At 36.2% G+C, this 11,325-nt stretch overlaps 1 protein-coding gene across 1 annotated transcript; it reads left to right on the top strand.

The window, feature by feature from the left end:
• Positions 1–395: 395 nt before the first annotated feature.
• On the top strand, positions 396–9,590 carry LOC129944481 (protein maelstrom 1). Its single transcript, XM_056053934.1, has 6 exons — positions 396–679; positions 742–943; positions 8,095–8,244; positions 8,305–8,699; positions 8,775–9,345; positions 9,404–9,590. Exons 1-6 carry the CDS (start codon positions 563–565, stop codon positions 9,421–9,423), a joined length of 1,455 nt encoding a protein of 484 aa, XP_055909909.1. The 5' UTR covers positions 396–562; the 3' UTR covers positions 9,424–9,590.
• The last annotated feature ends 1,735 nt before the right edge of the window (positions 9,591–11,325 follow it).

The following is an 11,325-nucleotide window of genomic DNA, read 5'->3' on the forward strand; positions in this document are numbered from 1 at the left end:
GTTTCATTGTTCTAAAATTACTACAATTCTTATTTATTGGTATATACATATCTATCAAATAAAAAAAACACGTGAAAATTTATGATGCGGTAAAGGAAAGTTGAGACAAAATATCTAAATATATTCTGCATTTTAATCTTTTTTCTCTTACTCACAAACATTAATTTTATATGTATCATTCAATTGTTTTTACCGAAATCAAATGCAGAGACAATGTAGGCCAACCATTATTTCTTAATTTTGTTTAAGTAGTGAACGCATTCTGAATGATAAATCACATGTTATATTTTCTCTTTCTCATAAAAGCACCAAAAGAATGCTGTTCCCTTCATAAAACACCTTCAAATGCACAGTTACTTTTTTCCCTATGTGAAAATATATATATATATATTTATATTGATGTGTTTTTGTGGTAGACCGACCGGACTACTACAGTGAAATTAATTTTGCATTGCAACTATTTGAGCAGTTTTCCTCCGTGAAAAGAAGTGTGTTTTTCGAAGTGAACATAAAACTTGTTGCTACTCGAACCCTTACGATCTGAAAACAAAGATTTTGTAAAATGCCACCTAAGAAGAAAACCAATGGATTCATGGTATTTACCTTTGAATGGAAAGAAAAGTACGGCAGACACATGAGCCTTGCCCAAGCAACAACGGAAGCAGGCAAAATCTGGGCGGTAAATGTCTTCATCTTTTGTTTATTTTAAGAATTTTGTTAATGAGGGCTCCCTCCGTTTAGAATATGAACCCTCAAGAACGTGGCCCATACAACGAAAAGTCGAAAAACGATAGGATATCTGCGAAGAACGCAAATGATAAACTGACCTGCACTGGAGTTCCGATTCAGCAAATTGAGAAGGCTAAGCTAGAGGAGGAACAAAGCATACGGTCTATGAAAAAGAACATCGATAAGATTGTTCGCGAAAGTTTAAAGAGAAACGGTACGTTGTAAAGACTTGTTTGAGAATTGCTATCTTGATTTTGCATCTCTCAAATATTATAAGTCATGGAATAATCTTAATAACAGCACTACGAGCCTTACCTATTGAATTTCACAGAAAGCAAGCGTGCAATACTTTCCTGTTATTCATTGAATAGTGCTGAGCTAGATTATTTTTCAAACATTTCACATTCGTCAAGTTCAAGAAAATGTAAGTCGCGAATTTAGACAACTGCTTGTTTCTACTTCCGCACACTGTCTGACGGGTGATGCACATAATGAACACCTGAACATATTTTGGTTTCATTTCTTGACACAATCCTAAACGATAATTCAGTAATCCGAAAAATATTAGATTTGAAAATTTTATATTTTAGAAGAACTGCAGGATTTATATCCGTTTGCCGAATTTTGTAAGGTCTAGAATGCTCCTCAGGTCACTTTAGGTGAACGCTTTCTAAAAGTATTAGAACTTTGAACAAACAGTTAATTTCTGATTTTCTTAATGAAAGTAGAACAATGAAAATGTTGTGGTAGCGCTCTTACAAATAAATGGAAACATTTCTCATTAATATTTCCCTTATAATGGACTAAGCGCTGGCAGTGAATTTTGGGAGTAATGAGCAAAATTTCTTGATGTGAATGTGCAGATATACTCACCATTATATCAAATTCAACCGTGTGGCAGGTTAAGCATTAGTAAAATTTAATTTCTCGAATTTTGAGGTCGGAATGATAACCACATGAGTGATACATCAAAAAATCAGCAAAAATTTCCTCGATTACAAAAAAGTATGTCCAAGATTCAGCCCTCTGCTTTATAAGCTTTTTCAAATTAAAACCATATTAATTTGTTTCCTATACCAGAACAACTTCTGATAGAATGTACATCTTACTCGAAGGTGAGAGATTTATGAGAATTATAGTGGGGAGCAGAAATAAGTACATGCTTTTGCTTTCTGTAGTTAGTATTGCATAAGAATAGAAAAGCAAATGGACAAATTTGTGTTGCCATTTATTTTATTTTCAATTCTTAACATACCGGGTTATAATACAAAACAGAAAACAAATTAAATCTAAGCAAAAAACAAATACAACGAAACACAACTCCAATGTATTTAATTTTGCACCTGTGAGTTTTTTGATAATTTGCAGCAAAAACATCAAAATTAAAAGTTAGATTTGGTTTTCTTATGGCTTATGTCGTGAGATAAGAAATCTTTACAATAAAAAAGTAAATGGACACAATAATTTCATAGCTATTTAAAATAATCAGAAAACTATCACGGAAAACCGAGGATAGTATTGTAGTCATGACGGAGAATGGCTCTTCAACGAGAATGATAGCTAAGAAGCTTAATAGAAGCCTATCAGTAGTCATTAGAGTTCAGAAAAGGCGAGCTTCAAAACCACAAGCCATACACCGTACAAAAATACCAACGGATGTGGATCCACGGCTCATGACAACACAGATAAAAAGAGACAAGGTTTTAACACCAAAGGATGCTTTTATTGCATTTAGTAAGCCCGATGGACTGCAATAAGAGCCCTCCATGACATTGGCTACATCTCAGCGGTAAAAAAACAAAAACCTGCATTGTCTGCAAAAATGTAAAGGCACAGTTAACATTTCCATACAAATTGGACAACTGATTTCTGGAAGCGTGTGGTGTGATCAGACAAAACAAAATTTAACCTGTAGGAGTCCGACGGCAACAGAAATATTGCTGGTGACGTCCTGAGGAGACCATCCACAGGCACCATGTCAACAAAAAAAAAAAACAGTAAAGCACGGTGGGGGAAGCGTCATGGTATGGGGTTGCTTCACATGCTGCCACATTGGACCACTACAAAAGTAGATGGAATTATGAGAAAGGGAGAATATTTAAACATTATGCAGACTCATCTTCCCGATTTTGTAAATATCTGCCCTTATCCTGAGGAGGACGTAATATTTCAATAGGACGGTTATCCTAAGCACACGTCCAAAATCGTTAAGGAATGGCACAAAGTCCGAAGCTTAATCCCATTGAGAATATGTAGTCAATAGAGAAAAGACGGTAAGGACAATACATAACGACTCCAACAAACCTGAACGAGCTTTGGCAGCGAGTAAATCAAGAATGACAGAGTATTCCAAAAAAAACTATAGAAAATTTAGTAGAAAGCATGCCAAAAAGTATTAAAAGGGTTCTATGCAATAAAGGCGTTTGGACGAAATACTAAGCGGAGCATTTATTCTGCTTTTCTTTTAAGCACAAAATTGAGTACATGCGAGTTGTTTTAACTTTTTGGTTTGTTTAACTTATTGTTTTCCGACATAAAGTAGGACACGCACAAATTTTGAATTTCTTTTGTTATTTTAATCTTATGCATCAATAAGTGCACGAAGTTGAAAGAAACATGTACTCATTTGTGCTCCCCACTGTACGTATAAAGCAAAATATCGACCACAGCTGGTGGCATATCCCAATTCGGAAAAAAAACCATACTCAAAATATTCGCGTGTTTTACTTTATTATTTCTTAGTGAAATACTTAAATTTTTTGGTTGCCAAAATACATAAATTTGTACAATACAAATCAAGATCTCTTTTAGACGCAGAGATCTTGATTCCATCGTGGGTTATTACGGTGGCGGTACCTAGTGGCTTCGGTGACTTTAGCTATTGGAGTTTTTTTGTACTTAACTTTATACTACTGCGAACGTAAAAAAAACTGCTCCATTGACGTTGATTTTATGTACAAAGATGACATTGAAAAGTTGAGTGATGGCCGTTGTATTCAAATTTAAATGTATATAGAATAATGGAAAAAATCATAGACTTACTTACTTGATTACCTAAGGTGGCGCTTCAGCCAGGCGACCGTGAGCCAAGATAGTTGAGGTCCTCTCCAACTTGCGTGCACCACCTAAGTCGCGGTCTTCGACTCTAGGGATTGGAGTCGGAGACCTTCCGGGCTGGAGCGTTTTTAAGTTCCATTCGCTCTATATGACCCAGCCATCTAAGTCGTTGGACTTTTATTCTTTTAACCAGGTCGTTGTCGCAGTACAGACCGTACAGTTAGTCGCTGTATCTCCTTCTCCACTTTCTATCTATGCAGACGGAACCGAAAATCACTCTAATAATTTTTCTATCGAAGCATCCTAACACTTCGGAAATAATTGCACCAATCCCTGAGGCAATTTTTAACAGCTGTCTATACCTGGTCCATATTCCCTCGGCATGGAGAGAAGTTAAAGTTGTTTTTATACCCAAAGCAGGTAAATGCTCGCAAGACAATCCTAAAGATGTACAACCTATAAGTCTAACATCATTTCTTCTAAGACCTTGGAAAGATTGATTGATATCCATTTAAGGGCAAGTATTGATGCAAGAGTTCTGTCTTCGTCTCAATATGCCTGCTGTATAGTAAAATCGGTGGTAAGAGCCTTACACATTTAGTACGCAGCATTGAATATTCCCTCTATTATAAAGAGTTCAGTAGTTGCTTTCATTGACATCGAAGGTGCCTTTAACAAAGTGGACATATCTGCAATCACATCTACACTAACATCTCTAAACGTAGAGAGTTCGCTTGGGGAGTTAATTCATTTAATGCTGGCTAGCAGAATAATTAACTCAAAAGTGGGCAAGTTTTCTGGCAGACAATTCGTTAGTCACCGCAATCACCTCTCTTCTTGAAAGAAATTCCAATTAGTCTGGATGCGGAGGCTTTCAGAGTGATCGCCTATGCGGACGACGTTGCTATAGCAGTTTCAGGAAAGCATCTTAACACCTTAAAAGAACTCTTACAAAATGGCTTAGACAGACTAATACTTTCGGCTGATCGGTGTGGATTGGGTGTTAACCTACACAAAACCGATTTAGTCTTATTTTCGAGGAGATACAAAATTCCATTTGTCAACCCTCCCTATATTAAAGGAATTCAATTAATATTCTCGGGCGAGGCTAAATACCTGGGTCTTGTCTTAGATAAAAAAGTAAATTGAAAACGCAATTTACAGGAAAGAGTCAAAAAAGCTTCTGTAGCTCCCTTTTCTTGCATAAAAGGTATTGGTAATAAATATGGCTTACAAACCAGAATCATGGCTATACACATCGGTAAACACACAAATGTTACCACATTGGCCACTCCGTAATTCTTAGTTATTTAGAGTCAATTCCAAAGCACACATACTACACTATCCCCCAACTACAATTCGACGTAAACTTCCAGATTTCTATACCCTTCAGATCTTTCTGGGAGGATAGGGCACTCCTGGAAGACGAGTCAATCCATTTTTATACAGATGGTTCAAAAACAAAAAAGGGGTTGGTGGAGGTGTGTACTCTGAATGCGTGAAATTAAGTCTCTCATTCCGCCTTCCCAATCATTGTAGCGTGTTCCAGGCGGAAGTCTTGGTGATAAAAGAAGTCTTGTCCTGGCTTAAAGAAAACGTGATATTAAATTCTGGCATCCGTATTTTCTCAGATAGTCAGGCCGCTATCAAATCTCTGGACTCTGTGTTTCTACCAACTCTATAACAGTCCATAACTGTCGATCATCTCTAATGGAGATGGCACAACAGTTTAATATTCACCTCTGCTGTTTGCCGGGCCATAAAGACATTCTAGATAACTGTAAGCAGCGATTTGTAAGAGTTATCTGCGTTTGATTTCAGCGCTGGTGTCGTTGTCTGATTTTATATCAGTTCCTAGGTAAAAAAGTCCTTAACTACCTGAAAGTAAGAGCTGTCCATGGTGATGTTTTGTCCAAGACGTCATCGTTAAATGTCCTTTTTTATGACAGCATATACTTGATCTTCATAGGTCTTGAATTTGATTCCTGGAATCGACAAATCTTTTAAGAGGAATTCTTGTCATGAAATTCTTAAATTACTCGCACATGGAATGGTTGAAGAGTTGTAAGTCACTAAGCCCTAGTTCTCAACGGACTGTTGCGCCAACTAATTTATTTTATTTTTTATTTACTTGATCTTGCCCTCATTGACCACTAAAATCAGCTTCTTCGCTTCCGTCGCAATGCACAAAAACGCTCCACTGACATCACGCTTTAATCTTCCAATTATGTCAATATCATCTTTCAATTGATCTGTAGAACTATTTCGTAAAAATGCTTATACGCGGCTTCAAAATCGATAAAGAGGTGGTGGGTATTGATTTGAAGTTCCTGGGTTTTTTTCCAAGATGTGCCGGAATGCAAATATTTGGGCAATGGTGGACTCTTCTGGTCTGAAGCCCCACTGATAAGAACCTAACAGGTTGATGACGAACGGTTGCAGACGTTAATATAGTACGGCAAAAAGGATCCTATATGCGATGTTCAGATTATGATGACATTTCGATCATCGGGCATGCTTTCTTGGGACCATATTTTGCAGATGGGTGCATGATCTCTATCAAGTCATCGCCTGCTGTTTTGAATAATTTGTCAGCGATGCCGTCGGCTCCAGCAGTTTTGGTTGACTTAAAGAAAAAAAATCATAGAACATACTTTTTGCATTTGAACCCAAGTTAAGGAAGAATCGTTTTGAAAGCCCCCAAATAAATTGATGTTTTTCAGTAGTATTCTCAAAAACTATTTGAATTTTCTTGCGAGCTCTGTCGTAAAATCTCAGCATTTAAAGAATTGTTACTAAAAGTGTTAGTACCAGGTGGACTTGGCCGAATATAATTAGTAAAGCGTTTAGAAATATAGATTAATCAACTAAATATTAAGAACAATTACCCATGAATATATAAGCCGTTGACATTTTTTGTGATGTATTTTTTAAAGCTTAAACCAAGTGTTACTTATGTTTTGCACATAATATGTTCATATCTGTAGCAAAACATACTTACTTAGGTCCTAAGACCTGTTAAGTGCTTTGGGAACCCCTGAAGGGGCATAAAAACAATATTGGCGACAGAATACAGACCTCTCTGATTGCGCTACGGATTTCAAAATCATCTGACAACCTGCCATCGTGCAGAATGTGACACTTGGATCCATCATATATTGATTTAATAATAGAAATTAGTTTTTCTGGGATGCCTTTCCCCTGCAAACCTAACCAAATATACTCCCTGTTAACGCTATCAAAGGCTTACTCGAAGTTTATGAACAGCAGGTGTAGTGGTGATCGATATTCAACGCACTGTTCCATAATGATCCGCAGGGTGTTGATATGATTAACACAGGAGGACCCAGCTCAGAATCCTGCTTGTTCGGCATCGAGTGTGGCCTCAAGGTGTTCTCCAATGCGTTCCAGTATGACTTTTGCTAGTATTTTGTCAACAGCAGCTAGAACGCAAATTCCTCTCCAGTTTTCGCACTTTGTTAGATCTCCTTTTCTTTGAGAGCTTGACGATAATTTCTTTTTCCACTCATCGGGGAAGCTTTTGGTGGTCCATGCTTCTTTTATGGACGGATGAAGCAGTTCGCTTGATGAAGTTGGCGCTGCTTGTAAATACTCTGCGGGAATTACATCAAGTCCTACCCCTTTGTTGTTCTTAAGTATTTAATTAAAGTGCTCTTTCTACCTTTTGATCCTCTACCGGTGAACCTCTCTCTTTTTCTTGTGCTACGAAGAATCCAGCTTATTTCTTTCTTCCCCTTGTGCATCACTTATTCGAGCCTTAACTTGCAAGTCCCATGTCGGCGCCTGTTCTGTTTAGGACATCCAAGAGGCTGCTTCTAAAGCGTCGACTAATCGCGAAGTGTTCAATTTGATTGGAAGACGCTTGCCTGTCCGTCGACACCCAGCTAATTTTGTGCACAGTTTGAGTTCAAACATTGGCGTTGCAGAAGTCAATGAACCTCTCACCATTTTCATTGCAATTGCCGACATCGTGAACACCCACGCATGCCTTAGCCTGTTGTTGTTACTGCCAACCTTAGCATTGAGGTTTCCCATAACCAAAATAATATCTCGGCGGGGAGTGTTGTTGAAGGTGGATTAGGATAGGTTGACTGTTAAAGTATTCTTTTTCTTCATCAGATGTGAGCTCCGTCGGGGTGTAACACTGTATAATAGTGACGGGTCCTACACTATTCTGAAATCTACCTTTGATAAGCCTTTCCCCAAGGGGCTCCCACGAAATAAAATAGCAAATAATACATAAATAAATTAAAATTGCATTTAATTGACTTTAAACTTTTTTTTTAGAACTAGCCGAACAGAAATACTACTTTATAATGGTTAACTACTTTACAAAAACTCTCCAGGGCGGAGTCTATCTACCAGCCGAAGTTTCTCTTTGTCAGTATTCTTTAAAGGATGGACTTTGTCACAAGTTTCATTCTTTCGTCAATCCAGGTTAACCTAAAAATATTCACTTAATTTCACGATTATTTAATGCATCACAATTTTAAGCAGGTGTTAATATCTATGGCCACACTTATGAAGCTCAGCAACATTCTGACACTACGCACCAATTGCCACTACCACCGAACGCAATGGGCGAACAACAACTAGGAAAGTTGTATAATTTAATTCTACACTTCATTCGTCCAGATGATGACGGAGAATATCCACCCGTTTTTACTAATGCCGAAAGTATGCAGATTGTTGAATCTGCAATGAATTTTATAAAAGCCGACGCTGGAGCTAATAACGTTGACTTGAAAATCTATTCAATTCAATATCTCTTTTACACACTTAAAGAGGCAACTTGTGAAGTTGGAGAAGTTGAAAAACCTGCGTCGATTTTTGTAACCGATGCATATTTCGATCGGGATATTTTTGAATACATGGTCGGGATTGCTTGTGATGTAAGTATATTTGATAATTTTTTTTTAAGTCTTGAATAGGTTTTCAATAACCATTTGCAAATTCTTTGCGCTTAGTTTCATGAAAAAAATGATAAAAGTAACTACTGCACTCTATCATGTGTAACTCGTTGGTGCTATATGTTCTCCGAGTATATGACGTCAGACTTAGCAATCAAGTGTATTCCTGGACGCCATCTACCGGCAAGTACAAGAACAGAAACATCGCTACCAGCATTTAGTGACACTGAGTCATTCATCTCAATGGGCAGTGAATCAACTTATGCCACCAAAGCCCTTTCCGAACACAGGACCTATTATGACGATCAAAAGTCTACTGTTTCTAGTCGTGGTGCAAAGTTCAATAATTATGATTTCCCAGATTTGACAGGAAGGCCCCGAAAAAAGCCACACTCACAACAACAACAACAACTTCAAGATTACAGTTCATACATGGACAAAGATGAAGAAGACTCGGTTGTTAATCATTGGGCAGAGCGCTCACGCCGAGTTCCGCCACAGCCTGATAAATCGGAATTTAAAATTGATGTTACGGATAGTAAAAGTAGATTAACGGACCTAAATGATACCGATAATGAAAGTACGTTGAGCTTTGGTAGAGGACGCATAAAGACAAGCTTTGGACGAGGTAAAATAATTCTACATATAATTTAAAACAAAAAATATCCTAATTTTATATTTTTTAGGTAATTCATTTTCAAAATAGATTGCCAAGTGATATTTATGACCGCATAGTCAAAAAACTTCTTAAGGATCAATCCAAGTTGTGGATATTGTTTTTTTTTACTATTACGTTTACTGTATGAATATTTTTTTTATTTTTAAATAAAAGTTTTGTCTTGTGTGCAAGTTCCATTAAACTTCCAAACCAAAGTGTAACCATAAAAATAATATTAGAAAAATTAAATGGGAATTAGGCACTAAGTTTGTTTATTTCAACAAAATAATGTAATTTTGTTTCTAAAGTTACAAGTAATATAATATGTAAAAAGTTAAAAAAAAAAACTCACAAATAACTGTGTTTTTTTTTAGCTTGGTATCTTCAATCAACGGTTAGCTGTGCCTTAATTTCTAGCGCTTCGGTTTCAATCAATTTTTAGCTTCCTAAAATTTAAATCTAATCTAAAACATTTTGTTATTTTACTGAGCTCCAATTTCCTTTAAATGAACAGTTAAAATTATTGTTAAAAGAAAGACAACGAAAACAATAAAAGTAAATGCAAGTACAAAAATAAAAAAGATCAAAATCACTGCTTTCACTCCTTTTAATATTTTTTGTTTTATTATCTCGATTGGAATCAACAATGTTTTGTTTGAAAGAAAACACAATTGCCTTTTTCTTATATGTTATATCGGTTTTTCGTTTATTTCGAATCAAAGAAGTGTTTTTTATATGAATTTAATGAAAATAAAATTTATTTGACAATAAAGATGGTATGTTAATATAATATAATAAGAATAACATATATTCAAAGTTGCTTTAACTTAAATTAAGATACTAGAAGTTGCAGATCTGATCAAAAGAGAAAAAGACAATGGTTACCAAGGACTTATTGTTTTAAGAATTTCCTTGCTTTTGACTTCAATATGCCCGTCTTAAAAGTTGTGTGTGATACCCTTATATGATATTCTATCCATCTTTTTGCCTACATACACTTATATAACCTTCCACATTAAAAGTCGTTTTAAATGTACCCTTTCCTGCTATTTGACTCCATCAAAAGTTTCGATTCTATCGATTGTTTCATTTCAATCTGATAGAGAATTTTATAGTTCCACTTGTTCTATCAATTGGATATTCATAGCATTCAAAAAATATAAGGTGATTAAAGTCACTAGTCAAAATTGAAAATTGGTCAACTCCTGCAAAACTGGCTCTCAGCTTTAATACTTTCAAAACTTTGTATACATATTGTTTATTTAAAAAAGAAGTGGAATTTCACGAAAAAAATTTAATTGATTCAAAACGAAAGAGCTTTTGAAAACGAGTAAATCGACAATGAAGGCGAGTACTTGCTTGTGTAGTTCAGAGGTAATAAAATAAATTGGGTGGCGCAACAGTGCGTTGAAAACTAGGGCCTAGTGACTTACAACTCTCAACCATTCCTGTGTGCGAGTACTGTTGTCAGGGATGTAGGTGACCTACAGTTTTACGCCTAATCCGAACGGCTAATTTGAGGAAGCACTTTTCAAGACAAGAATTGCTCTTGGAGACTAGATGGCATAGGCGTAGATCAAATCCAAGACCTCTGGCATGACAGTCCAACGCGCTAACTATCATGACACGATGTACATTAGATAGACCGCATTAGTAAAATTGAAATAGAATATTCGTTTGGTATGACAGTAACATTATTTGGCTTCATTATTTTCGGGTAAAACTAAGCTTTCATTAGCGACCAAGGTTAAGTTTTTAACAAAACGTTTACAGGTTTTGGTTTCAATGGTTTTAACCAATCGAAAGGCCTTTATAAAGCAATTGGCTTTCATTAACTAACGTACTAACTTTATTTTTTTTTATGCGGTGCACACTTTTTGCCTTTTGGGCAGGTTTAGACAACATAAGGGACTTCATTTGCAGTCAACTGCATCCTTTGAACGTAAATTT

Source organism: Eupeodes corollae, chromosome 2, assembly GCF_945859685.1.
Source record: "Eupeodes corollae chromosome 2, idEupCoro1.1, whole genome shotgun sequence".
In the NCBI taxonomy this organism is placed as follows: domain Eukaryota; kingdom Metazoa; phylum Arthropoda; class Insecta; order Diptera; family Syrphidae; genus Eupeodes; species Eupeodes corollae.

Bases quoted from the DNA above. Each gene is read 5' to 3' on its own strand.
- LOC129944481 (XM_056053934.1), top strand. From the start codon at position 563: ATGCCACCTAAGAAGAAAACCAATGGATTCATGGTATTTACCTTTGAA. The intron at 680-741 runs GTAAATGTCTTC...CCCTCCGTTTAG, and splicing joins AAGCAGGCAAAATCTGGGCG to AATATGAACCCTCAAGAACG. The intron at 8,700-8,774 runs GTAAGTATATTT...CTTTGCGCTTAG, and splicing joins TGGTCGGGATTGCTTGTGAT to TTTCATGAAAAAAATGATAA.